This window comes from Pseudomassariella vexata (assembly GCF_002105095.1).
Source record: "Pseudomassariella vexata strain CBS 129021 chromosome Unknown BCR38scaffold_7, whole genome shotgun sequence".
Lineage (NCBI taxonomy): Eukaryota > Fungi > Ascomycota > Sordariomycetes > Amphisphaeriales > Pseudomassariaceae > Pseudomassariella > Pseudomassariella vexata.
This window is the reverse complement of record NW_024467962.1, coordinates 106,746-134,357: the sequence shown is the minus strand read 5'-3', so window position 1 is coordinate 134,357 and position 27,612 is coordinate 106,746. Positions and strand designations below refer to the sequence as shown.

Genomic DNA, 27,612 nt, shown 5'->3' with positions numbered 1-27,612 from the left:
AGGATAGTGAACGCATCAACCTCCCCAATAACACGCTTTACTCCCGCCGGGCGGTAGTTGTGCGCATCGAGCGATAAGAACTGGCTGCGAGGTGGGTAGATGAAGGTTATATAACCTAGCACGTACACTGCACCAAATGTGAGATTTAATCGGCCAAACATCCTGCCCCCGGTGCATCCTTGCAGCTCAAAAGGATATCCTATTAGCTGTGTATGCCGACTAGCCCTATTGAACCCCATTTCTATGTGTATCTTGCTAATTACATCTCTGATCTGTTAAGGCGTGTTCTATAGCCCAAATCTTTGGTGGTCGGCGCTTCATTTCCTGGCTTATTATTCGATCCCATTCCACTATACACCGCAGACGACGTCCGAGATTCTTTCAAGACCATGAGGTCTTCTACCAAGCCAACGCAGAGATCGGGGAAATCTCAGGGCCTGCGATAAGCTGGACCGAGTTCAAACAGAGGTGCTTCCAAGATGAGGCTTTAATGGTATCCCGCACGCATTTTAACTGCCTCTCTGACAAGCAGATAGATGAGAAGGCAAGCTCCTCGAAGTGTATTGAAGAAGCAAGTATGCAGAAAGAAATGGAAACACGTGGAAGCAAGCCAGTGGAAGGAAACCAGTGGCGGGAGATAGTAAACTATTCTTCTGCAGCGCTGGATCTTACGATAAATTCCATCCAAATCCTGAGGTATGGCCAAGCCGGCACGCTGCATTTCGCGGTAGAGCTTAGATGCGACCTGGTTGTAATTGCCGGAAGCCTTGGCTTCGCGCAATGCCTTGTTGTTTGCAAGAGGCACACCCATCAGCTTGGGAAAAGCCGCCAGCGATGTCCGCAAAACTGGAATGATTTTTATGAAGCTCAATCGCACCGAATCAAATACATAGCCTTGTTATTCTCATTCACTATGGGAAGGCCACCTACAAGGCACACCCACCGTAGTTATGTATTCTAGGGTTGATCGTTGTATTCACACTTCAACTTCTCATCACATTTTCTCCTCTGTTTCCTCCTCTATTTCATCCTTGTCCTTCTCGTCTTGTTTGGTCTCCATGCATTCTCTACAGTGCTCATTTCAATGCTCATGCTTGGAGACCTATCAGGGCTACTCCAGCACCAACAACAACCGTCGCTGTGCCCCAAATCTGCGCAACAGCGACACCAGCACCGCCCATGCCGGCGCTCTGGAGACATGCAAAAACGCTCCCGGCTGCTACATTCCCGATTGTACTCTGGGCAGCCGCGGCAAGGGAACCTGAGTATTGGTCAGCCCAGAAACTGCATGTCTCGGATTGCCAAAAAGGAAACCATTAGAAATAGAGAATGTAGAAAGGAGGGCTGAACTAACCTGCGACAGGACCAGCGGAGCCGAATCCCACGATGCCAACCACTGCGGCTGGCGGTTATGCCAACTGCCACGGCTGCGATCGAGGTTCTGCCGGCGACGCCTGCAATCTAATTCTAGGTTAGTATGGGGTGGAATTATTTCACGTGGAGAAGGCATAGACTGACTTTCTTAAGTCCTGAAGGAGATTTCATGATCTCTTATCTTCCAGGCTTTCGTCACTATGAGTTGATGTCACTGATGTGCTCAAGAGGACGAGGGGAATAATTGCGGGTAGGACCCAGGCGACCCAATTATGATCTTTTCAAAGGATGCCTCTGGCATTAGGCAGCAACAAGCCTTGTTAAGGTAGAAGGCTCATAATTAACTGCGCATTATTGCTGGCGCAACACGGCGCAAAGTGGCAGCTGTGGGAGGCCCTCTAACCTAAGGGACAATGGCAAGTAGGAGAGATTTCCACACCTGGTTAAACATATGGGTGAAACACCAACTGCGCCCATCCGTGTGTTGCTGTATTTTTCACACATGCAGGGTGTCTGTAATGCGTCATCTTGTAGTACGGACCTCAATCTAGCCATTTACACATTTACTGCCAAAACACGTTGCGATCGAACGAAAAGTCCCAAATCCCCGACTTCAACTTGGTTGCAAGCCGTGCATGTAGCCCAATCTTGTGAAATGGCCTCCTCACAGTGTCGGCTTCTAGAAGTACTGGCAACCACCACATTGAGAGCCTACTGCCTATCTCCAGCGCCTAATCTGGCCTACCAGGCTGGTTTCCTGCTGACACGTCACTTATTTGCATATTATTGGTGCGCTTGATACCATGTCTCCCCGACCTATCTCCATGTCTGTTAAAACGCATTTTCCGCAAAAAGGGTTTTGCTAGATATACGCCGGTCATTAAATCGTACCTGTGCTCTCCACTTCCTTATAATCTGGTCAGCGCTTACCTGTCAATAACGAACCGAAGTCCAGCAGCATTTATAAGACAGAGATTTATATGGAGGCCAAAAAAGGATGTTTTTTTTCTCCTCTTTCTGATGGCTACTTCTGGCTTGATGCGGGGTTTTGTAGGCGTTCGGCCCTGCACTTGGCCGTACCTTCCCATCTGATAGGTAAGTTAAGTTGGTTCAAGATATCATAGTTCCGAATTAGGGTTTCTTCATGTATTTAAAGAAGAAGCCTCGAAGGGCAAGAAATGGAAGGCCAGAGATCATGAAGTCTTAAGGGCGTACCTATATGTGACCACCAGGGGGAAGGCCTGTTTCTCCCCTTCACTCTGTACTATCGCCTTGTGGCATAGACGTTCCTGACAATCGGGCGAACAGCCCTTACTGATATGGCTAGCATCAGAGTTCATCCCAAATCCAGTACCCGGAACACTTCCTAGTTTCATCTTCAGCCCCTAGAGCGCTGTACTACCACACGGTGGCTAACAGAATGCGGCCTCTCGTAGGTTATTAAAAATATACGTCGTGATCTTACGGTCGTCGCCGTCGACATCTTTAGCTAACATAGGTAGGTTTGCCAACCGCATATTTGAAAGTAGAATGCGCTTGAGGCTTGGCGTTACTCTTTCTGAGGTAATATGCCATAATATGTCCGTAAATTAAGACCGGAACCTGCAATTGCGTCAGCTTTAAGGCACGTAGGGTAGGTATGACGTAGGTATAGCCAGAATTGAATTCGGATTAATAAGGTGGAATCGCGTGTAACAAAGAGAGGCTCAGGTTTGCTACGAGATGTAAGACTGCATCACAGTTCTCCAATCTAGCCCTCCTTTTGCTTGTTATCGAACCAATAGTTCGTCTTCTATTTCAGGTCTTGATTTCATAACTGCATCTTTCTCGGGTGGGAACCTCATAACTACATTCAGGGCCCTGACCGCAATCTCCTCATCCTTTACTGGTCTATCTCATTTGCATACTACCTTATGTGCTTGCCAATCCGCTCGTTTGACTTCCCCGGAGCAGTACTTGACCTACGTGCACCGCGCACAGCTAAGCAGGTCATTCTCTAGTTTTCCTGTGGCTTCACCGCACGTCACACATCCATCACCATGTGGCTGAGACCTGGCGCTCGCGGGATCACCTCCGCTAATATCGAGGCGACATATGTCATCCGCAAAAGGGGCTCAGAATGAAGGCGATATGGCGGCATGGACGGCGTACTTGGCTACAGCATGAACGATTTCTGCTGGGAACTCGCCATTGCCACGTATACGCAGAAACCGTTTGCCATTTTCTACGACTAGAAGAGCTTGCTCGGTGACCCCATGTTGTGAACCTCTACAGCAATTATTTAGTGGTTTAGGAGCTAGACCATAGAGGTTTCGTCACAATAGGCCGGGAGACTGTATATGAGAAAACACTTGTGAAACGTCCGGGGCGGTGGAACATTAGGACAGAAAGGTCGGTCACTGGGATCAGTGATCATCAGGGTGAGTAGGATTACCTGGCCCATCAGTATTTGCAGTGAACACAGTGGATCAGTGAAGGGAGGAAGGATGGAAGGGAATGCAAAGCTTGGGGGCCCGGACAATCCCGGATTCGAGCACTTCATGCTCGAATTGCTAGATCTTTTGGTCTATGTGGGCATTTGGTTATGGGCAGCCATGCCTTACAAAGGAAGTGGCTATATAAGGGACAGAGATCCCCAGAATTTCGTTGTAGACAGCCCTTACTTGAGAGATCAATCTGATCATCTATTCAACGTATATATGAGGTCGGTCTATCAAGTCTTGACAACTCTATCATCAGTATACTATTAGTCAATCAGATTCTAAACGCACTCTTGTTGCTGATCAAGATCCCGTCCGCATTATTCACTTGGTAGCATCAGCCCAACAGAATTTCTCAGTGGTTTAGCAGCTAGACTAGTTAGACGTGCACAAGGGTGGGGACAACCTCACCATGCCAACCTGTTGAGCTAGGGCTGGCGTGGATTATCACCAATACCCTCACCGGAGACTCTGGTTAGGCAACCTGGTTGGCTTATGGTTACCAAGGCTCAAATAACGATTTTGACCGTGCTTGGGGTCCCTGACAGCCGTATTTTCGGGTACTTTAAAGGTTTTGAAGGTCCCTGCCAGCCCTGTAGGACCCCTTGTAAGATTTGTTAGCTTGCAAATCTCTGCGAAATATCTGGTACTTTGAGACTTGGCTGTTATCTTGGTATTCCTCTGACGCTTCAGCCGCTGCCCTGATGCTGTGGAGGGTCGGATTGCCCCTACAACGCCAACTTTGGTAGCATTGCCATCTCGCCAGGCCTCGGCTAAGGCCACTCCGGTACTCCTGGGAGCTTAAGAACACCTTTTCTAGTGTTTCCGTGGCTTCACTTTCTCCGAACGCGGTAAGGCCTTCTCATCGTGGACGTGGGCATCTGGCCATGAAATCCAGAAGGACAAGAATGTGAGCGATTTTTTTCTCATTTACCGGTAAAATGATCACTTCACAGCGGCCAAGCCTTGATGCCGTTATCATAGGCGTGTGCCGGATACCGCGAAGTTAGTACTGAGCCGGCTTAATAAGCCAGCTAAATACTTTGCTTAGGGCTCTAACGGCTGAGAGAGCTATGAAAATAACTCGCTAGATGAACCGGCCGAGGCTACAGAGGAGGCTACATCCAACTCCGTCAAGTTAAAAAGCGCAGAATCTAGATGTTTGCTTAATTCTCTTGTTGCGTGCCCCAAACATACCGGCTGTGTGCTGGGTGCAGCGCTTGGACCAAACGCTCCTAGATAGCCCTTTCGTAGCTGCTAAGGGACGTGGGGAGGGTTAGTAAGCCGTAAATGCCTCACGAACTCATGCCTCAGCAGGCCGAAGTCCGAGAGTGTCTTCACATCAACTTCGTTAGATTGGCGGAACCTGTTAGTCAATGTTGATCTTCACTCTATTTGGCGACCTCTTCGTATACGCTTTTATTATGCCGGCTCTTCGTATATTCGTAATATGAGGTTTATTTCTGCGGCAAGATCCCTGCCTGTTTGAAATGAAAAATGGATGACTGCTTGATTGATTCTACATACGAAAAGGGACGATGTGTGATTAGGGAGACTGCAAATGTGACTTTGAGGGTCGAACTATTATGGTGTGCTCATACAGGCTGTCCAACAGGCAATTCGATGAACCCTAATAACTGTTGAGGCTCTCAGACCAGACTGGGTGCGAAGGTTTGGTCCCACAACTATAATCATGACACTGTCTATACTCCTTTATTATATCATGGCATAAACGAGTCTTTTCCGCTCTCTACGTCTGCCTCTTCGTCAATGCTTTCTATTAGACACTCCAACAAACGGGCCATACCAAGTCTAAAATACATTTATTCCCGGAGAAGCTAGCCATACTCATATGGGAGTTAAGACCCTCAAGTTTCTTGGACTCACGAATCCATTCTTCGGTCCTCTACAATGCCCTCCAGCTTCATCTCCTTTCCGCTCAACTTCCTTGTAGTCCCTATATTGGTAAACCTCAGGCGGCCTATACGGCAGAACCAATTACTCTCAGATGTTCACAACGCCAAGCCTATCGTAGCATTCCAGAAGCAAGGGCACAGGACAGTAGGACCACCCAACATACTCGTCGATGTTGCCTCTGATGGGCCATGAGCTCCGGATCCTACGTCTCTCTCACCTCCTAGTACGCCATGCGGTTCATTCGCAAAGACTAGAGTACCACGCCAGTAACCACTCTTTCCATACAATAGTCACAATCGGGTGGGCAAGCATCGCCATCCTGTGGCCGACGAGCTGGCTCGAGGGATCGCTTGTCGACGATGATGCAGAAGCGGGGCCGAGCCAACATGTGCTGTAGTACTGCAGTGAATGAGTGAAATCCCCGTCCAACTCGAGCACTGGTAAGTTGTCTTCGGACAAACTCCGCGATGACACTATGGAGCCGCTGCGGATTATCTCCCACGGGCCAATCCATCTGTTCCGCCGAGTCTTGCCTTTTCAACAGCTTCAGATACCGTGCCATTTCGCTGCATGTAGGATGCATGATTTCTCCGAAGAGCGTATCTATACCGTACGTCAAGGAACGCCATCGCGTGACTGGTCGGTCGACCGAACTGGGACGTGATGCTCTTCAGTGACCGATCTTCGAGCCTGATGCGACGATATACGTCGTGGGACGTTTCCGAAAGCTCCGAAGAGGTTTGAAAGCAAGATTAGGACTGGAAAGTGACGTGAGAAATCTGCTGCGAAGACCGCAGGGGGCTGGAACAGGGCGAGTCGGCACACGTTCGGGCGTGGATGGAGTACCGATGGCCTCCCTTTCAGAGCGGGGAGAGAGACCTTACGATACAGGACCTCCAGCACGGATTCATGATGCGATCAGAACGAGGCTAGAAACATCTCCAGGAGCTTGTGGGTTCGAGCTTGGTGCTGCGAAATGGATTGACTGATCGCGCATCTCGGCTGTGCCGGGGTGAAGCATTGAATCTGCAAACCCGGGCTACTGCGTCGCCGGCCAGAAGTCACCGCAAACAATCCTCTGGAGTTGTTGCAATTTTGTACACAAAATATAATCGGATGTGCCTTTTAGCTGCACACTTGACTCAGTTGCTGATACACCAGCGGTTTCGTTCCGGAAGTTCTGACAGTTGGCCATTGCCAAGGGCTTGGTATTTGCAGGGTCCATCCATCATCAGGCAACTGGCGGCGATAGTGGTACACGGAAAGACAGTCGTTGGGCGTCCAAGGCTTGCGCAGCCCGACACAGCCAACCGCTTTGTTTGATAGGCAAACCTGCGCAAGTCATTGCGAGTGCAATTCAAATCACCCAAAGAGAACCAGAAAAATGGCACACTCACTGCAGGTTGACGCGTCATTCCATCATTGGTGCGCCGGTCAATCCGTCCTCGACTTCGCCTCGCATGCTTGCTGCATGTTCCTAGCCAACGTTGACAGCGCTGATAAATGACGTATCAGGACTCCATGCTGCTGATAGTAAAGCCAACATATGCAGGAACGAGACTCAAAAGGTGTTGACACTTCGTCTTATCCTCAACTCCACCTGGCAGTATCGACTTCAGATGTAAGAAGTTTGGCCACAGACGCATCAGAGACTTTAACCATCTCTGTGACGCGAGTCTAGCTGTTATTAATGAATATCATTCGTCCTAGCGTCTTGTCAAAGGGTCTCCTAGCTCGAATTGGGTGTCAGTAGATTCGCACTGAGAATAAGGTTCTCGTTTTCGCTTTCGCACCATTGCTTCATTGGCCCCCCTAACATGATCGTCCTAAACACGTATCCAGCTCTCATCTACCGACCTTTCGTCGGAAAACATGGGATAATAAGCTTCCTGGACTTCTCCACGATCCCCCAAGATACCAAATCGTCGTTTCAACTCGGCGAATACGATTCCTCATCTTTAGAGTAGACTGTATAGAATAGCTTCAGACACACTTTCATAATTCTTCCTCAACGTAAATCAGCTACATACATCCTGGCTCGAAATTTCACTCTCTAAATCTGGTCCCGGTGTTGTTACATTTACGTCCCCTCAGGTCCATCCTCTCCCCGGCCGCCAACTCGATTCAATGGCCGAAGATGTCTCCAACGCCAGCGCCATCGGGTCCGCGTTCGGTGCCGTCATGCTCATTGGGTTCTTCGTCTACCTATTCCGCCGATATCAGAAAAAGAAGCTTCTCGCCGCCGCACAGGGCGCGAAGGACGCACTGCAGAATGCCGAAGAAGGTCGTCCTATGAACGGCGATAAGGTGGAACTCATCGCCACTCAGACAGATTCTTCCACGATAAATCAACCACGGCTGATGGGGACGCTGTCTACGAGACCGTCATTGAGGTTTCAGCCTGCCACGGCCGAATTGCAGGCGCACGTTCAAGAACCGGTCGAACTAGAAGGCTGCTCCGCGAACCACGAGCTGGACACTCGATCGCAACGAAGCGAATTAGCGGGTGCTGGCACCCCTCAATCTGAACGCGACAATATGACTTGGGAGACTGGCTCCATCCAACAGACACCAAGGCCGTACGTGGTGTCGCCCGCGACATTAGAAGGAACAATGTTATCAAACGTATACCCACCGTCGAGCATCTCCACTCCCGCACCTGCGTACTCGCCGGCGAGTATTTACCCCGCGTCTAGCTTATATGCCTCAAGCGGGAGTCTGAGGTCTAAGATGGACGATGAGGAAGGAAATCGCCGGTTACAACTGCTGGTCCGGCAAAGGGAGCTACAGCGCGAGGCAGAGGTTCTGAGGATGTTACACAGTATCGAGGAGGAAGAGAGGAGGATCAGGGCGGAACTTAAGGGATTGGATGGGGATGCGAAGTCTCCTGTTTAGGTTGTACTATTTTGCTGCATCCACTTTTGGGATCCAAGGCGTCTTTCCGGTGTTATTTCTTCGGGGTTGAAACAACAAGAGTGTTTCACCATGTATATTATACGCTGGTGGGTTCTTCGTATCAAGTCTTAATCGGACTTGCACAGACGTGTAGAATGGAAACTTTTTGGAGAAGCAGAATCTCGTGGAATAAATGGCCATTATTACACTACGCCGCTCTATTTATGGTTTCCAATTGGGCAGTAGGTGGTATGGCTCTGCAAAAACTTCAGACAACCGCCAGCAGCACACCGAGAGTTGGCTACACATGTTGCGCTGAGCACGATCGCCACGTGTACCAGTTCCTACAGTTGCTGTTGTAACACTAAGTTGTACGATATATGTATCATCCGTGAGAATATGGGAGTCCGGGTCTCGAGCAGTTATCCACTCCCAATACCACGGCTTCAGGTATATAGCTCTTTGTTACCTCATGACCACACGGTCTCTGCTGTAATCACGTGGTTTGAAGGATGTGCTCATGCCGGAATTTCCCATAGCCTTGATCCAAAACCTACGGTCGTCACCACCGTATGTCTTGCCGGCCGAAAAATATACTCGTAATGCAACATGGGCATATCTTCTAGACACGATGGATAGTTAACCTGGTCGGATCCAGCGAAGATCAGACAAGAGCAAGTGTTTGGGTCGAAGCATTTCATAGGCGACTGGTGATTCGGCCCGCAATTCGCTAGCAACAGGCTGATTTGCGGTCCCAGGTAATAGGATATGTGCTCTTTAAATCAAGATGAGGCAAACCCCTCCATTTGAGCAAGTAAACATGAATTTTATTGTTTCCGCATCCCAAAGACCATGGCGAAACAGACTCGGCGACCGCTCTGTCAAGCATCTGTGCTTCTTTCACTTACATACCTGCGTTTAGACTCCATGGGAATGACACCTGGTGTGACTCACATACATTCTCTCAGGTGAATACTCTAATGCTCGCATAGAAGGATGGACCCCTCGTGTCCAATGCAGATTCGCTGCGTGGCTGGGAGAATCCTCTGAGGGGCGAAGAAACGACAAGATAAGTAGTCGACGATGCAGCTGAAGCAATGTATGTACCGCGCGGAGTCGGGTTGCTTGCCTCTGTTACTCGTAGCTCGGCATTCATCGCAGTAGGCTCAGCCCCAGAGCTCCTCGCAGGTCGTTGCCATGATCCTTCTTCCTAGAGCCGGAGGAATGGTGACGCCCAGAGGTCAATGTGTGCCTGCCTATGGTATTTCTAGAAACGATTCATAGTGAAGGGATGCCGCAAACTTCGGCAAGTCTGAAAGATTGTGAATACTTTCTTCGCATCCATACATTATATGTTGTAGAACATCGTCGGGTAGGCCGTAAACGGACGTAAACGGGACTGGAGGTGAGGTTATTATTTATTATTAAATACGCCGTAGGCTCGAAGCCCCCGGTACCTCTACAAGTGCTCCTGTATGTCAAACCGTGCCCTAATGGCTGGACTAAATGTCAGGTTATGATATGCTGCTGTCATGAGGTCGTCCATTTGCCCTCCTGCAGATACTTTGACACTTGCTGAGGGTTTGTTGCTTGTCTGGCTCTAGGTATTGGATATTTATGCTAGCTGTGTAAAAGTGGTAGCTTTACCATGCTTTGGCCGAAGACAACTATCGTTAAAATACGCCGTTTAAGAACGCTTCACGGACTTTTACTCTACACTCAGACCTAAGGTTCACAGAAGCTATGGCTGGTGAAACCGTTATATATGTTAACATGGTATACCCTTGAATGACAACAAATCCTAAATCTTATATGAAATCACGACACCTCGTCAGGCTGTAGGCACTTGCAAAAGAAGTAGGAGGGTATATGAACTTGTGTTCCTTTGTATGGATCCCATAATCTATTCAGCAGCCGAGAGTTATACGCTCTTCTATATCAGTAACCTGATTTTCCATCTAGGTAAACACACGGTCTAATAGAGAGAGACTGGGTGATGGATATCGTTTTGTCAATTATAGACATGCAAGGACATATGGCGAGCTAAGGTAGGCTTATCTGTGTTACTTGACTTTTCCCCAAGATTAAAGATATTAAATAAAGTGCTGTAATTGTCATTATTCTATTAGTAGGTATTAGTGTCAGACCGCATGAGCCTTTGATTTCCAATGACTGTCTTTTTCTGTTTTACCGTTACTACGACCAGTTGACTGATGATGGATGGACCCCGAGCATCAAAGCCTTGGCAACGGTCAACTGTTATAACTTCAGGAGCGAAACTTCTGGTATATCAGCAGCTGAACCAAGTATGAAGCCAAAAGGCACAATTATTTTGTGCATAAGGCCCTTATGGCACCCTAACTCCCTTGGACTTGCGGGTATCAGGGACACATTCGATTTTGTACTTTGCTATAATTTGCAATAAGTCCGATAAGTAGATACTCAGTTGATGGTCAAATAAACGGCACACCAATATCAGAATAATTTGAATATACAGATATTCTAGTGTTACAGATAGCCATTATCAAGTTCTTTGATCTAATTAAGCCATACGTATTATCGTATGCAAAAGTCGGGATTTTCACTTTCGATTGGGCCGCTTGCACCCTCCGCTGGTGCTGGTACAGCTGTGTACCGTAAGTTCGCTGGCATAGAGGCACGTTGGTGGCCTCAAACAAACCCACATGCTGTACGTTTTGTGCCTCTGCTGTAGAGAAAGATTCGACTAATGCGGATGGGCCTAATTACTTGGAATAACCTATGGCTATTCACAGGGTGATCTTACTTAACCTAGAAACAACTACATGGGACTGCAAGACGAAGGACACTGAGGAGCACACAGTCATAAAGCCCTAAGGATTATTAAGTGTCTCAATCAAGCCTCTATTAAATCGCGTACCTATCCTTCTCCTTCTGGTTGTCTTGTTTCAGTGGGGTTTGAAGATGTATTTGCGATGCCTACAGAGCTGCGGACAATTCATATATACTGCTCATTTCAGGTTCTTCGGCTTATGCCCATCTGGCTTATCTGTGAACATGGGGGTCGAAGGCAGATGTGTGAGGATGGCAGGATGGAATTAATGCCGATGCAAATCAACCCCAATGTGTCTACCTAATGTTTATCCCCGCAGGTGGCACAGCACAGCTTCTGCAGGAAACCGTTTCTAATATGATGAAAAACCAAAGCTAAATATGAGTCACGTATGGAATTTGGATGTACGTTGGCCGTAAGCCATGGGAAGAAGTTTCTCGCGAATGTCTGTGCGTGTGCGTATGCGTGTGACATGGTTCTGGAGCAAAGCGATAATGCTGTGATCCGTGGAAAGTAACACCAGTGAATGAAAGATCTAATCTCTTAGCATGAGCTTGAATGTCGCAGGTATGCTGGTACCTGTACACCAATCCAAAGGTATCCAAAGCCAGTCTTCAAACATCTGCGATTGGAGGGTGTACCATGAGCATAGTCTATTACTTGAGCCGCCAAAGGTTGTCTGCATTGTTACACATTCTAAGTCCATCCCATGTCCATAAGTACTTCAGTAGCTTTGGTGGTCCCCTGTTCTATGTTCTTTGTGCAAATAAAAGTAGGCCGCAAAACAGCGCACTTTATGGCGGGCTAATAGGGGCAGGTCTGACTTGACAGAACCAATCAGCCGAGCACATCTCCCAAACAACTTGCCTCAAAAGGAAAGTCGAGCTATTAGCTCTGAGGTATACCAGCCATAATGTGACCTAGTAACCAACCACTGAGCTGCGAAACTCGCTAGGTTGCATATTCGCGACGTATTCAGTCTTTTGCGCTGAATGTCGTTCCCAAAACTGAAGTGTTGAGTGTTGAGTGTTAAGCATATCGATCCATCCAGACATGTGTACCCAGATGTGATAATCAGCATGCGGCTCTTGTTAACGCTACTACATGAAAATTGTAAGATATTCAAGTACAATTACGTTGGTGCGTGCTGCGTGCTCAAGCGGTGCATTGGTATATGATGGGCAACTCGCCTTGTGGCTGCCAACTGTCACTCAGAGCCTGCGGGCGAGGGGGCATCAATAGGAGTCGGACCGCACGGTGCGGTCCCCTAGAGTCACTGGATGCTTTGAATGGGGAACGCCTTCTTTCCCATGCCAAATGCAGCAGAGCGTCCTTGTCGCGGCTTCCCTATTCTGAGCAAGCCACCCCACATTCAAAAGTTGCTTCCTGTGCCAAAGCTCAGGACGCCCTTCTCAAGAACTCAGCATTCAACCCCGGTCACCCACTCGTCATCCGCTCCACCATCAGCATTTATTCTGCGGTCTGCTGACATCTGTATTTCCAGCAACACAGCCACGGGACCATCCATCGCCATGTTGTTCATCTTTGATGTCGGTGCCCGCGTCGCTCAAGTATGCCCAGAGACACATTTCAGTCCAACCGCACTGTTGCGCTGACCCACGCTCCAGTTCCTCTTCTCTGTCATCGGGTTCTCCATTTCCACGGTATTGATTCATGGCCAAAAGGCGGGCGATCCACCTCCGGTGACCCGAGGCGTTGGCATCGCAGACTGCTTCGCTATACTGGTGGCCCTTTCCGGCATCATGATCCTAATAGCCTCGCATTCTTCACTCCATGTGCGCGGCACCCAGGTGGTCTTGGACTTTGTCATCGCAGCCACCCTGTTTGGATTGGGGGTCGTACGTGAATCAAGAGGTTTCATGTTGTGCAAATTCCCTACTAACCTCGTGAGGAATAGGTCTAGATGATGGCACTCATGGGCAGGGATTGCGGAAGCGAACCGGTAGCTTTACTCTCCAGGAACCCCCTGATCAACAAAGGCTGCCAAAGCGAGATGCCCCCGGGGGTTGAATACTTTTGGTGCGGCGTTTTGTATCATATAGCAAACGAGACTACGTACGACGCCGAGGTTATCGAAGGATGGCTGAGGAAAGGTTGTCCACTTGCCTATGTTGACGGAGTGTTTCAGTTCTTGTCGGCTACCGCTTCTTTGGCTTTGGCCGGTATGGGTGTGGTAAAGCTATTACCCGTGGACCCGAGAACGGTAGAGGAGAAATGAGAATGGCGTGTGCGGCTGCATTTCTGGTTTGGGATGGAACTGGGTTCGGTGTGATGCTGGGAGAATCAGTAGAGGGAATTGGCAAGAAACATAAATCACGTCGCAAGCACGGTTATATCTAGCATTGACAGACCCCCCGCGCTTGCCCTGCTTCCTCGTCTGCAGCTAGAAAGTCGGATAGCTCTATAACTAAGCAATAACTATAAGGTGCACCTGCCCTGCTTGATCCCCACCAGGTACGGTCCCTGCCAAGCTTGAATACTTTGTTTTCTTTGGGGAAAGAGGGCTAAGAATACTCACTTAACCACACCTTCCGCCCCACTGATATTGATCCAGGAATGTAGGAAGGTCTTGTCTTTACTAAGTACAAGTCGCGACATACTAGGAAAATAGCACAGATGACTTTATGTCGAAGCTGTTTGAGCACTTTCCACAACACTTCATTGCAGCGAACGATATTGCAAGGGGGCACCCAGGTAGACTCGACCGGTTGGGATGCAAATGCGTGGTATTGATTGGCTTGCAACTAAGATGCGATGCATTTCAGATTACTTGGGCCTGTCACTTCAACATTTGTTGGGTTTTAAGTGTGGTTCTTCCGTTTGTGATGCTTAGAAGTAAGTTTCACGGATTTCGCTCGCAAGTCAACTGAAACATGATGCTTATATTATAGTCGAGGATACACTTGATACGTAATAGAAACACAAAGTGTACATAAGTATAGAGAAGCTCACGGCTCCTGCTCATTTGCATTTATATTTGACATTACTTATTGCCCGCCAGTTACCCTGTTCTTTCCAACCTCCAACCCCGTCTCCCTACAAGTCTCCGCTCGACATGAAAGCCTTAATTCCGTGCCCAATCTTCGGAGATGGGGGAAAGGCGCTCACTAACCCGTCCAACCCTGCGTCCGGAGCCGACGCCAACGTCCAGCTGCTGGGTTCCCCACCAGCCACCACCTCGTAATTAGAAATTACCGTGTTGTTCGATGCCGTCACATCCCGATAATACAGTTCCTCTCCCGGCGTCGTAACATTCCCTCCTTTACTTAGTCCCCCAAACCGGAATTTCTGCGTCGTCGATCCAAACCCAGTGCTGTAGGTCGAATTTCCGTATTCGTAAAAGTACGCCGTCCCATTACGGTGCGTATTCAACACCGACCCCACGAATTCGTCATCAGCCGTCTCAGAAATAGCTTTGAATGCCTCTAAACCCGTGGGGAAGACGGCATTGCCTTCTACTTCGAGGTTCAAGCCTTGGTAGAGCTCCGCCCACAGCGTTAGGTTGCCCTCGGGGGAGATGTCCTCGGTTACGTTGCAGTAGAGGGGGTAGTTGTAGTTGGTCGAATACGACACACCCGGGCTCGTAGCGATGTCAAGGCCTGTGGTCTCAAAGGTGTTGATCCCGTCGTAACCATAGGCGTAGAGACCACCTATATTGGAGTAGGACAGTGTCTGGGACCAGGTGGCTTTGCCAGTCTTCTTCTGGGATTTAACGGTAGAGCTGACGGAATATGTTCTTGAAACGGCCAGGTCGAAATCGAGTGTTTCGTTGGCGCCGGTGGAATTCTGGGTGATGGACTGGGTGAGAGAAACGACCGGGGCGCTATTGTAGATTGAGGTGATATTTCCAACAGTGACAGAATCCTCGTCGTCGAGCCACACGAAGATTTTGCCCGTTACGTACCAGTTGCTGCCCACAGTGGAGGTTACGCTGTTGTCCTCTCCCAGACCGGCCACTTGGATGGTGAACGTGTGCTCATTTCCATCGCAAATAAGGGGCAACCAGGGCGTAATATCAATTTCATGTTCCCTCAAGTCAAAAGCGTCAATTCCGACGATGGGGCGGTGGAAACTGGGCACCACGCCTCCGGTAAAAATGACTGGGAACGGCCATTGGACTCCGGCAAGCTTTCCGTCGATGAAAACCTGGACTTCGCGCCAGGGTGAATATCCGTAGTATTGACCAATAGTCGCATCGAAACTGTCGATTGCATTCTGGGGCACGTTGCTCCACCAAAATTCTTCCGTCGACTGACCACATGCAGACACGGAAAAGACTGCCCGGTTGACGTTTCTCGGGAAGCTGACGGTATTGGTGGCATTGTCAGCAGGTACGGTGAATTGACTTACTGCGCCTGTAGAACCTTGTCGCTTGGAAATGGGCACGATCAGGTCTGCTGGTGGGTGGTCACCAGTCTCGACTGGGCTCTTAAAGAAAGTTGCTGTGAGGGTGGTATTGAGAATTCCCGTGTAAACGTCGTTGATGATGTTTCCCAAGTCGAATATTAATGTCTGCGGTTCTTTCCAGAGTGCCAAATACTGGGTCATGTCCTTATGATACTCCCATCGTATGCCCGTTGCGGTTGGCTCTGCCGTAGAAGTTCGCCAGACTTCGGTGTCTCCGAGATACATCAAAGCCAGGCGGTCGAACTGTCGGCCTCGTACATGGACTGTGAAGTTCATGATGACCCTGTTAAAGTCACAATCGGGCGGTGTGTAGTCGCCTGGGGATATTAGTTGTTGCCACCGAAGCGAACTGTAGAATTTTGTAGATACCAACAAAAGGGGCGCCGTAGCTGGACGCAAAGTGATACTCCATCAGAACCACCGAACAAGAGTCCTGAGCATTTCCCTCAATGGATTCTAGCACGCTCGACCCCTGATTGTCCGTTGACTGATAGCTTGCGCCAGATGGCGTCAGGATAGGCTCAGCAACCTGGAAACACTCCAACGGTGTGCTATTCGGAGCCACGGACGTAGTAGTGGTGACTGTTGCAGCAAGCTGGGCATTTTTGACAAGTTGTCCGTACATAGGGAGATTTTTTGCGTCCCTTAACTCCGGGGCAGCATGCTTTAAAGAGGCAGCATGAGCAGATCCAACCAACGACAATAAAAGAATGCCCACGCCCAGTCCAATTTGGCGTGTAGGCGCTCCTGAAAGTTGCCTTCCAGCTTTATTGCCACGCGTCTCAGCAGATAAGACCGGCATGTTGCCAAACAAGCACGCCATCGCAAGCCGTGTCGAATCGAAGGAAAACAAGAAACCCAACTCTGCGTTGCAGCAGCATTCTGTTTATATACATACAAACCCATCTGACCATTTAATTTCGGGTTATCGCGGTGACGAATCAAGATCCAACGTAGCATGGGGCTAAAGCCCGGAAGAGAAGGTGGACGACGCCAATACCCCGGCAGAATAGCCAGATCTCCAGGGGAAGACTCCCCGCTCGCTCGCATATAGTGGCATGGTTGCGATAATGCGAGCGATCATTCCTGGAAAGGGAAGTCGTGGGGGGTATGAGTGTTGCTTCCGGGTCGGTTCGGCCCATGCAGCTAAACATGTCTTGGTGTGACGATTCAGTGGACTGCAGCAGAGAAGTTGAGAGATAAACACAGGCTCTTGCGATCGAAGTTACGCAGGATGGCTTGTGTTGCAGTTGGAAACATAAACGAAATCAATTACCTTTCACTACTTAACTATGAACGTATTCCATCTCAGAGTAGTACGCATTGTGGGGTAGCTTCTTCGTCTGTCCATTCCCATCCTCGACGTGTTAAGAAACAGTCAATGTCCTCTTATTCTGCGGCTTGATAGGATTTGCGCGCCAGCTTCAATGAGTTTCGTATTCCAAGTTACTCAAAAGGTTCACACCTCCGCCCGGCAAACATCGTAATGTGTACCCGACTATAGCTTGCCCACGTGAGACTAATGCATATTCATGAGATCATACTGCGTTTTCTTGGCTCTCACTGTACCATCGGACGCACTAGAATGCGGGGGACATCGAGGCTTGACTCGCCTACCCTCGCCTTAGACTTTCTGCGGGGGAACGAGACGCATTTGACAACCTTCACACATACATACATCCTATCTCAAAATAAACGTCGCCCATCACTTGTTTTTCAGAATTTGCACGTCGCAATCTTCCAGACTCACACCTACAACCATGGAAATCCCCTTAACCCACAATGCCATCATCTACACCAACCCCGGCACTGCCTCCCTGAAAATCACCCAAGTACCGACCCCCTCGCCCGGGCCAGGCCAAGTCCTCATCCGCCTCACGCACAGCGGCGTCTGTCACTCCGACCATGCCGTCATGACCAACAGCTGGCGCTGGCTTCCGGGCCTGACATCGCACGACCAAGTCGGTGGGCATGAAGGCGTGGGCGAGGTTGTAAAACTTGGCCCTGACTTGGTAGACTCCGGTTACAGCAAGTACAACGGCCCGGGAATTAAGATCGGGGATCGCGTGGGAATAAAATGGTTCGCTTCCACTTGTCTGCATTGTCTGGCTTGTATGGATAGTCAAGAGGGCTCTTGTTTCCATCCTACGATATCGGGGTACTCGGTACCGGGCACATTCCAAGAGTATGTCCTCGCGCCGGCAAATTACGTCACGCCCATCCCCGACGGCGTTCCGTCTGACGCCGCGGCGCCGATATTGTGTGGAGGATTAACAGTCTACTCTGCCTTCCACAAAGCACGAGCCCGGGCCGGAGAGTGGGTGGTTATCTCCGGTGCAGGCGGAGGCTTAGGGAGCTTGGCTTGCGAGATCGGAAGTCGGGGTATGGGGTTCAGAATTTTGGGGATTGATTCCGCCGCGAAGGAAACGCTTATCCGGGAGTGCGGGGCTGAGGAATTCCTTCCGCTAGATAAGTTTTCGAGGGATCCGGAGGGTGACAAGGCGATGGCGAACGAGGTGATGAGAATTACGGAGGGAGGCGCCGCGGCGGTGTTGGTGTGTACCTCGGCTAATGCTGCGTATGCTCAGGCGGTGCACTTTCTAAGGTTCTGTGGAACGTTGGTGTGTGTGGGCATTACGGAGGGGGATGAGGTGCCGATTCGGACTGTGAATCCAAATATGTTGATTAAGTTGCAGCTGACTGTCACGGCGTCTTCGGTCGGGAATCGGAAGGAGGCAATTGAGATTTTGAATTTGGTTGCGCGAGGGGTTGTCAAGCCGAGGTTTACGCTGCATAAGCCGGCGGAGCTTGGGGATATATTTGCAAGGTTGGAAAAAGGGGAGATATTAGGTCGAACGGTGCTTTCTTTGGATACGGAGAGTTGGAAGTAACTGTCACTGTGTCAGGACCAACGGCGGTCCAGTCTTCTAGAATATCTTTTAGTCGAATTTCTGATTGGATATAGGCTTCATTCCATTGGCATTCTCATAAGTGCTGGGAATTGCCATCATTATTGTGATTTAGCACTCTCTGATCTAGAAACCCCCCTACTCTGACCCTGGATAGACGTCCAACGGGGGATTAGCGATTAAACTGTATAAGTCAAAGGAATAGCCACCTGAGAAACAGTTCTTCTAGATGAAAAGTGACCGCTGTTGTCTGAATAAGGTACTAAAACAGACCCTGTAAATCCGGCCTTGATATTGTTTTCGATAAAAGTCGGATAGAATATGGGTTGAAACGCAATAAAGGGCTCGGGCTTCGTTATATAGCGAATATAGTACTTCATAAGCTCTTCGATCTAACGACTATATATCCGCTTTAGAATATTGAAATACCTAACATAAGTAGCTCGAGTAGATACGACGAGTACGGAGGCATGGAGATCGTGATATTATCGGTCTACGTTGACGACGGGCAGCAAATGCCGCAGGTTCAAGGTGTGATGATGATGGCAACGGACAACAAGATCCTCAACAAGACCTTACTATCCCGGGGGTGGAAAGAATATCAAATCGAGAGCCTTCTTGCTCCGATCGAACAAAAGTACCTCAACAGGCCCTAGAATTGTATCGCCGCAGCAGGCGAGCAATTGGAACAATGGCCTCAACAGACACAAGCAGATCTATTGGACAATGAAAGTACCTCAAAAGGCGAAAGGAGTCAATTAACTACTGGATAGGCCGCTTGATTTTTCCGTTAAGAGAGACTACCTACACAGGTCCTTAAATATCTTCAAGAACAAGCTTACATAATTCATCTGAAACCCGAAAATCAACACCCCAAAACCCTATCCCCAAGTGATACGTGACCCCATAGGAGGTTACCCTACAGCGATAGGTAAGATAGACAAGATAAGAGCTATAAAAGAGCTCTGCCAGGCCAGAATAGCTGACCTGGCCATCCTTTCCCAATACAACAATTCACACCCCATATGCACTCGCATCACCAAGTCATATACATATAGAAAGTTACGAATTCTACTAAAACATAACTCTCGTAGCATAAAGGCTATAGCCGGCCTAACTCCTATTATCCTAGGGCTATGCTCTACACTAAGCTCCCTAGCTAGGGGCTACCTAGATGAGAGCCTCCCTTCTGCTATGATGTAGCTTCCGCTTTCTTTCTTCTTCAACTTCTTTATTTTCATTACTAGAACCCCCCACCCTGCTGTCTGCTTTCTCTTAGCCGTACTAATTCTCGCTATGAGAATTATTGCTGAAAGCCGGGAGTGTTAGTAATAATAAGTAAGTTATATCGTAAGTGTGGGATTGAGTGTGAGGTCAAGGACAGTGTGGCTGAAATCGCCGAGCGATCCGATAATTGTCGGAGATTGAGCTCCTCAAAAGGGGCCAAACGCGCAACACTTAGCTCGGCAGATAGAAGTCAACAAAACACATCACTTGGAATTGACTTCCGTGTCAGCCCAATCGTAGTCACCTTCCCTGGCACCCAGCCGCACCTATCCTTACGTTGAGCGCCACGGTTATGCCCTATGCCGAAGGTGGTGTAGCGGCAATTGCAGTCTAGTGGGGTCAACCCCTTCCCCGTAGATAAAATAGCTACACACACAACAGACAGAACAGTAGCGAGATACAGCAATCAAGACAGGACCACCACAGAGTCATCAATAGAGGACTGAATCCCTCAGTAAGCATATTATTTAGTATCCTAACTTTATCCCCGTAAACCCCTACCCTATCACCTATATAACTTTAACCTAGTTCGACTACGCACTTATCATAGTGATGTACTATTTTCAGATATTCACGTATCTTCCGGTGTGACCTTGATGTAACGGTAATGTGACCGTTCGGTGTGTTCGATTGATTATTGTGTCCTGTGATCTGCTCTGTAGAGGGATCATCGGCGGGTAATCACGTGACTCCTGTTAGGTCCCGTGATTCAGTGTATCTAACAACTATCAACAAGGGTAGTTGTTGTGTTCCATGCCAAGCCTCGGCATTCTCAACCGCTAAAATTAGCGGCTAATGTGCCCCATCCTGCCCCACCCCCACACACACAACAGGGTTGTAGCCGCTGATTGGTGATTAATACGAGCAAACGGCACACTACCTGTAGAGCGTGTGCCATTCGAAGTGACTCTTCAGTGTGTTTCTTTCGACTATAGCTGTCTGTCGCGAACGACCATTGCTCCCTTTTCGGTGGATTATCAAAGTCGTCTCGCCGTCCTGTTGCCATTCATGTCGTTGCCATCAGCTGTCCAGCAGCACGAGCTTCAGCCTCAGCAGCTTGAGCCGCTAAGACCTGACAGCAAAGAAGTTGCTGCTGGGACAGTCAGTGCCAGAAGCCCCATGCGATGCGCCAAACGTACTGGCCTTGCGCAACATCAACAGTACCATGTCAAACCTCGACTTGAGTCGTGATGCAGACGAGCCTAGACCAAAAGTCTACCACATTGGCTGGAGGCTACATGCCTTGACTACAGGGCAGGTTCGCTTCTCATCGCCAGTCTTTGATTTGACCTTGGCCATTCTGTTCCAGGCTGGCTGACTGCTGTAAACCATGCAGCCCCTGCGTGAGCCTGCTGCTTTCGACTCTGAGACCACCATCGTGAACACCTCTCTCGTGTCCATCGTCAACGCTCTCGATGGCTTCAACCAGAGCGGCTGGGTCGTGACGGCCTGGAATTCGGGGTAGGAACTGATAGATGGGATTCCCATCATAGGGTTCCTCATCTTCTACGCTAAGTTTAGCGACATTCTCGGATGCAAACTCATGCTTCTCTGCGCGATAAGTCTATTCACAGTCCATCGCCTGCGGCCTCTCCAACTCTATGTTGCTCCTGTACGTGATTCTTCGACCCCCCTGACCCAAATCCCGTTTTCTGATAGTTGGACCTGTACACCAGAATCGTGTTCCGGGCCTTCCAGGGAACGGGTGGGTCAGGCATCTCGCCGTGTCGACGATCGTGGTACCCTTGATGGTTCCGCCCCAGAAATACGCAACATATATCGCCATCATCACGTCCGTGTTCGCCTTTTCTAGCGTTCTTGGTCTGCTTCTAGGTGGAGCAATCACCGACGCTACGACTTGCGATGGGTCTTCTTTCTCAAGTCAGTTGCACCCATGAGGCACATGCCATGGTAACCAGTAATGTCAACTGATTCTCCTTGACCACAGTGGGCCGGGCGGAGCACTCGCGGCTATCCTGGTGGCTTTTTCAATACCCTTTAGTTTTCCCTATGGGGAATCGACTCGTTTCTTCCGCTCTATGATATCGGAGCGAGCATGGAAGCGCATTGATTTTCTCGGCGCGTTCATGTCTTTGGCTGCCTCCATCCTCCTCGTATTTGCATTACAACAGGGCAGTATGGTCTAGTCCTGGAACAGCGGTGCCATCGTTGCCGTCTTTGTCATATCAGCAGTTTGATGGTTGGCTTTTGTCGCATGAGAGAGACAGCTTTCCACATGGAATGTCGTCTGCGAGCCCATCTTCCCATGGAGACTTGCCCGTAACAGATTTGTCTTGGTCTTACTTTTGTAAGTGGACCTGCACCTTCGTTTGGATAAGCTGAGGTAGCTCGCTGCCCCTCCTGACCCACTAATCATGGTTTTCAATAGCAACGGAGTCCTAACGGGGTTTCCCTTTATGGCTGCCATCATCAACATCCCTCAGAGGCTGCAGACGGTCAACTCCATGACCGCCATCGGCGCTGGCATTCGCTTGCTGCCTCTCCTCCTCTCTCCTGTCGCAAGTGCTGTCTCTGGGCTTCTCATGACGAGGTTGAAAGTTCTCCCCCTTTATCTGCTCATTATCGGAGGCTGTCTCCAGGCGATAGATGTCGTCCTGTTTAGTTCTCTCGACTCGACCAATCTTGAAATCCAGTCGGCTCAATACGGCTATCAGGTCCTTATGGGATTCGGCTTCGGCTTCAGTCTCAGCACCATCTTGATGATGGCACCCTTGGTCGTGCAGCAGAAGGACATGGGTAAGTGAATTCCGGTTTGCATCTTACCTGAATGAATGAATAATTGACGTCAGACCAGCCGTTGGCATGGGCTCCGTCACGCAGATCCGCATCCTCGGGGGAACAATTGGGTTTGCGATATGCTCCGCGCTTTTGAATAACCACATCAAGGCCGAAGCATCTGGATTTCTCACAGTGGAGCAGGTCGCAGCTTTGCTAGAGTCGTTTCAGGTGGTCAAGCTGCTGCCATCGGAGGTGCAACTTGAGGCCTGAAGTGTGTATGTGACGGGCTACAGCCAGCAGATGAGGGCGATGCTGTACTTTTTTATCGTGTCTTTGTTTTCTCTGTTGCTCCTTGCAGAGAAGAGGCCGAGACAGTTAAAGACAACGCATAATAGGGAACCCACTGCTCCTACTGAATAGGCGTGGGCTTGAACACACCATGGGCGTTCAACATGATTGTAACAGGGAGAGAACTTGAATTCGAAGTTTTATAAAATAGACAGCTTTACCTCACCCAGCAACTCGGAGCATTGCCCTCAAGTTGGACATCATACCCAAGATTGAAATGCAGTTTACATCAAGTTGTATCACCCACCCAACTCCTCTACTCACTGAGCATGAACAGCCAAATGCAGCACATCCTTTACAGCAGCCACCATCCCCGCCACCGCACTCCCCTCCCTCAGCACATCATGCCCACCAGCATACGAAAAGGCCCTTGTTCTCCTCGGCTCGCAAAGCCCATCCAACGCAATACTCGCCCCTAAAGAATCGTCTGTCTCACCCACCACATGCGCAGTAGCACATGAATGACCACCACCACAACGCCATTGCCGTCCAGCAACACCGGTTCCCTGCGCCCGAGAGCAGCAGGGTCGTACAGCGAGCCGGCACAAAGACAGCACACTGGAATAGAGGGTGGAAGCGATAAGTACTTAACATCGGCTGAATAGCATAAGCGTGGTGCGACTGGGATATTTGCGTTAGGATATTTCGGCAGAATCCACTCTATGGAAGTACTTCAACCTCGTCTACCTAGTCTTTTCTTCCCTCTCCATTTTTGTCAGCTTTGACGCCGGTCTTCTCGATACCTTCTCCAAGTAGATAAGTGGAGGTTTCCTTCGGGGTCGCCTCCTTATCCTTATTCTATTTGGCATACAAGTCCGTCGGAAGCATCGGTTCCATATCAGCCTTCTTGACCACCAGCCTATCCGCCAGGCTATCACAGCGAATAATAGCACTTCCGCCGCCGAACCTCTTCACCACATTGAGGATAATCTTGATCAGCGCGGCCAACTTCTTCAGGTTGGTCTGATTGCTCTGTTCCCATGCTCTAATCTCCACGGTGACATCGTGCACCTGGGGCTGCAGGAACAGCCCATTCCTGTGATAGGTTCTCACGGGCTTCAGCGTCTGTGACGCCCATAGCTGGGAGGTGGGAAGGTACGGCCAAGCGTAGGGCTACAAAACCCCGCTTCAAACCAGAAGTAACCATCATAAAGAAAAAAAACATCTTTTTTTGGCCTTCATATAAATCTGGTGCTCAGTATGAGGCGAAATATCATTAGCCTTCTAAGGCATTGTCACTTATTCAACCCACTCGTTTTGTCAATTTAGGACCTCACTATCGTTATTTACAGCATGATTCTACAGTGGAGGGTCGTTGCTTTCGACCTCAGATCCCTCAAGCCGGCGCTCTATACCACCGTCACGTCAGGCCAATACCTAGAGGCAAATACCTCAGCCCTTCTCCACCTCACTCAGAATACGTCATGTCGACAGTCACATTGAAGAAGCACTTTGGAGACTAGGCGGGAACTCTCGTAGGCTATGGATAGCCTAGGGCCGTGGTAATTGTGAGCCCGGCATCAGGGAGGTGGAGTCACCTGCTGTGTACGTTGTGGATGAAGGACTCGGAAGATAAGCTGTCAGGATGAGATATCTAGAGGTGAAGAGATCGGAAGCGTGAGGATGAGATTTACCACAAGGTTCTTAGTAAAATGACCGAGGGCGGTCATTATGTGGAAAGGACTAGGTGGGAAGGTATGGCCAAGTACAGGGCTACAAAACCAGAAGTAACCATCATAGAAGAAGAAAAAAAACATCCTTTTTTGGCCTTCATATAAATCTCTGGGGTGCGACGTCCGAGATGCTAAGGGTTTGTGCGCAACTCGCGTTTTAATCTCGAGTGTGGATTCAATCGGCACGTCGTGACCCTGTTCTCGAATCACCAGTCTGGAACCAGTGTGCTTGTGGGTGGCCTTGATAGGAAGATCGGACTCGCCGGTCGTGGATAGAGACAAAGAACCCAAAATGCTAGAGAGATCATCGTCTGTATCCAGCCCTTTTCTGCCTAATGGCTTTTCCGCACGATCCATATCTACGTATCCGTCTACTTCATGGCGAACGATGAAGCTCAGGCCGCCGAAGCGGTATGAGACGATCCGGTGGTGGCCGGTATTGCCGCTAATAGCGGAAGTCGTGTAGGCCTTCTCGAACTCGTGGCCAAAGCCCTTGAACTCATACGGTGCGATGATTTCCTTAGTCTTTGTCTCGGTCCGGCAGAAGATCACGGTGCTGCCTGATACCTCGACGTTGATGGTGAATGCTTCGAGCCCATTTCGGCTTGACGAGGAATCCACAAACGAGAGCAGTTTGCGGAGATTGTTCCGGTCGCTTACGAGATCGATAGCGCCGATGTCAAATTTCGGCTCCACGATGTACAGCGCACGGAATCCTTGGGAAGCCGCCGGGCAACCGCAGGAGGGCACCACTTTGGCGGGATGCCTGGCACAGCAATAGTGGGTGTGGATGATTCAATCCAGCTGTAGGATGCCAAGTGTTTAACGTCGGTAATCGTTGCCGTTGGGCCATCGTCTTTGAGATCACGTCGAGATATCGTCGCCATGATGTTTGAAGCCATAATGGTGTCAGACTGGCAGGATAGTACCACAAGAGTGCTGACGACGTGTTCTTACTTGGTAGAAATAAGGAAAGAGGTGGTGGAAGAGTAGATAGAGTGACAGGGCGACCCAGGTTCGTATGATCATTCAAGTGCTGAACTTTTCAGCTTTCCGCTCTGAACGCAAACGCAAATACTGCTGCACATGACGCAGTTTCGTAACACGACTGCAGGCTCCAAGCCAATGGGTTTCGCCGCTATCATATCCGCGCATATTACAAACGGCTTGAACTCTTGGATACCCAGCTTATGGCCTGAAATGATATAGGATAATAGCGGCCTGCAGACTCCTATTCAGGCGACCCCGAGCCCGGAGACGACGAAGATCTGCAACGCCAAGCCAGACAGCTGCCCTTTCTTTATGATCATTTTCCTGGCAAAGGCCTTGTGCACTATGAAATGTATACCGGAACACCAAATCAGACGGGTTTTTTGATCCCCATACCAAACGATTCAATGTCACATTCCGGTGCAAGCTCCCTGACGGAAAGTCCCTTCGTTTGAGATGCCATTGCAAACGCCTACTTACTAGGAAACAGCCCGTTGATTTGCATTATCGGGATCCTACCCGTCGTCGCTTCAGAGCCGACGATTTGACCACCGCAAACGCGGCTACCGCGAGACGGATATCGTCCAGTACACAAATATGGTACACCATCAGTGACAACGTATTTTCAGCTTCTGAGGCCTGATGCCTGTCGCCTGCCGCCTGTCTCAGGATCCTGCACCCTTTATATCCCTGTTTTGACAAGTGCCTCTACCAGCTGTTTCCTCAAGTTACCCGAAGTGTAGAGTTCACAGATGGGGTCTCCTACGTGTGGATCAGCCGGTTGGAGAGAACTTCTAAAGCACAAGCAGCATCTCTTCGACCTAGCCTTCATTAATGAAGCCGGAAAGTGCGGTGAGAAACAGAGGGCTGTCGGCCATGGGGTATTTGTGAGCAGCTAGGTCCTAGAACTATAAGGCTACTTCTTAAATACAATATTTAGTGAACTGTGTACTTTTGCGGACTTATACTAATACTCTATAGTGGTTGAAATTCTAGTGCTTAGGCGGAAATACAGCGATGTGTGGAGTCTTGCTTTGCACACAGCAGGGCTGAAAGACAACTCAGAATGGTCAACATTGGTTCAGGGCCTGATTGGAGGACTCATGACTGCCAAAAGTGCAAATATGTAGCAACAATATTTGCACATCGTCTCGATGGTGTCATCAGTTGGCAGCTGAGTACCAAAACATTGATAACCAAGCTGAGATAGCGGTATATAGGCATATTGAAGGGTTGCTAAAACCAATAAGTGCAACAGACTTGCATTGTCTATGTGCGCATACCTGTGGTCTGTTCCGACCGAATTTGCCAGATTAGATTTCACCCTGCTTCAGTCTCTTCTCGACTGCACTATATGCACTAAATGAGCCGCAAGGAACGAATCGTGTGTTCTCATTTTGAGAAGCGTAGAGCTGTCTTGTAGTGGACATGATCATGCTATGCCTTCCTAGCCGAGGCCAAACTCAGTCCTGATGCAGCAGGGTTGCGTCCTCGGCTCCTTCTCGATAGCTCTATGCAAAAACATGCCCGCCTGAGCCCAGGCTGGTTCAGCTGCGCATTATTTTGCAACAGCCAATCTGGAAATGTTGATCTGCTATCGAGCTGACGGTAATCATGAATATGTGGGACGCTATCGGTCAATCTAATTTTAGAATCTCCAGTGCATTCATCGCTTGTCTAGTTCCTGTCCCTGATCACGAAGGTACCACCTAGCTCCACCCTTAAATTTCGTCGCTGATCCTTTCAGCCTTCACCTCTTG

At 49.4% G+C, this 27,612-nt stretch overlaps 8 protein-coding genes across 8 annotated transcripts; 5 read left to right on the top strand and 3 right to left on the bottom strand.

Annotated features, from left to right (window-relative positions):
- Positions 1–876: 876 nt before the first annotated feature.
- On the top strand, positions 877–1,897 carry BCR38DRAFT_433309 (uncharacterized protein). The gene is made up of 3 exons (XM_040860240.1): positions 877–1,261; positions 1,355–1,461; positions 1,519–1,897. Exons 1-3 carry the CDS (start codon positions 951–953, stop codon positions 1,524–1,526), a joined length of 426 nt encoding a protein of 141 aa, XP_040715277.1. The 5' UTR covers positions 877–950; the 3' UTR covers positions 1,527–1,897.
- Positions 1,898–5,666: 3,769 nt separating this feature from the next.
- BCR38DRAFT_433307 (uncharacterized protein) lies at positions 5,667–6,524 on the bottom strand. Its single transcript, XM_040860239.1, has one exon. It carries the CDS (start codon positions 6,352–6,354, stop codon positions 6,022–6,024), a length of 333 nt encoding a protein of 110 aa, XP_040715276.1. The 5' UTR covers positions 6,355–6,524; the 3' UTR covers positions 5,667–6,021.
- A 1,254-nt stretch (positions 6,525–7,778) lies between these two features.
- On the top strand, positions 7,779–8,666 carry BCR38DRAFT_514458 (uncharacterized protein; the record flags this gene model as incomplete). Its single annotated transcript, XM_040865067.1, has 1 exon — positions 7,779–8,666. A coding segment is annotated over one exon (888 nt), but the record flags the coding sequence as incomplete, so codon positions are not given.
- A 4,344-nt stretch (positions 8,667–13,010) lies between these two features.
- On the top strand, positions 13,011–13,717 carry BCR38DRAFT_485007 (uncharacterized protein; the record flags this gene model as incomplete). Its single annotated transcript, XM_040863821.1, has 3 exons — positions 13,011–13,049; positions 13,107–13,337; positions 13,403–13,717. The coding sequence occupies 3 exons, from the start codon at positions 13,011–13,013 to the stop codon at positions 13,715–13,717; spliced, it is 585 nt and encodes a 194-aa protein (XP_040715274.1).
- Positions 13,718–14,535: 818 nt separating this feature from the next.
- Positions 14,536–16,531, bottom strand: BCR38DRAFT_342637 (peptide N-acetyl-beta-D-glucosaminyl asparaginase amidase A-domain-containing protein; the record flags this gene model as incomplete). The annotated part of the gene is made up of 2 exons (XM_040855962.1): positions 14,536–16,223; positions 16,276–16,531. 2 exons carry the CDS (start codon positions 16,529–16,531, stop codon positions 14,536–14,538), a joined length of 1,944 nt encoding a protein of 647 aa, XP_040715273.1.
- A 1,044-nt stretch (positions 16,532–17,575) lies between these two features.
- BCR38DRAFT_433305 (alcohol dehydrogenase-like protein) lies at positions 17,576–18,871 on the top strand. Its single transcript, XM_040860238.1, has one exon. The coding sequence runs from the start codon at positions 17,667–17,669 to the stop codon at positions 18,795–18,797; it is 1,131 nt and encodes a 376-aa protein (XP_040715272.1). The 5' UTR covers positions 17,576–17,666; the 3' UTR covers positions 18,798–18,871.
- A 2,396-nt stretch (positions 18,872–21,267) lies between these two features.
- On the top strand, positions 21,268–23,111 carry BCR38DRAFT_457702 (major facilitator superfamily domain-containing protein; the record flags this gene model as incomplete). The annotated part of the gene is made up of 9 exons (XM_040862066.1): positions 21,268–21,360; positions 21,472–21,543; positions 21,677–21,718; positions 21,779–21,969; positions 22,051–22,216; positions 22,250–22,294; positions 22,325–22,410; positions 22,492–22,859; positions 22,918–23,111. 9 exons carry the CDS (start codon positions 21,268–21,270, stop codon positions 23,109–23,111), a joined length of 1,257 nt encoding a protein of 418 aa, XP_040715271.1.
- A 1,926-nt stretch (positions 23,112–25,037) lies between these two features.
- On the bottom strand, positions 25,038–25,764 carry BCR38DRAFT_409274 (uncharacterized protein; the record flags this gene model as incomplete). Its single annotated transcript, XM_040858358.1, has 3 exons — positions 25,038–25,157; positions 25,238–25,466; positions 25,523–25,764. The coding sequence occupies 3 exons, from the start codon at positions 25,762–25,764 to the stop codon at positions 25,038–25,040; spliced, it is 591 nt and encodes a 196-aa protein (XP_040715270.1).
- Positions 25,765–27,612: the final 1,848 nt, after the last annotated feature.

Excerpts from the sequence above, each read along its gene's own strand:
- BCR38DRAFT_433309 (XM_040860240.1), top strand. The coding sequence starts at position 951 with ATGTATTCTAGGGTTGATCGTTGTATTCACACTTCAACTTCTCATCAC. Across the intron at positions 1,262-1,354 it reads GGCAGCCGCGGCAAGGGAAC|CTGCGACAGGACCAGCGGAG; the intron begins CTGAGTATTGGT and ends GGCTGAACTAAC.
- BCR38DRAFT_433307 (XM_040860239.1), bottom strand. The coding sequence starts at position 6,354 with ATGCATCCTACATGCAGCGAAATGGCACGGTATCTGAAGCTGTTGAAA.
- BCR38DRAFT_433305 (XM_040860238.1), top strand. The coding sequence starts at position 17,667 with ATGGAAATCCCCTTAACCCACAATGCCATCATCTACACCAACCCCGGC.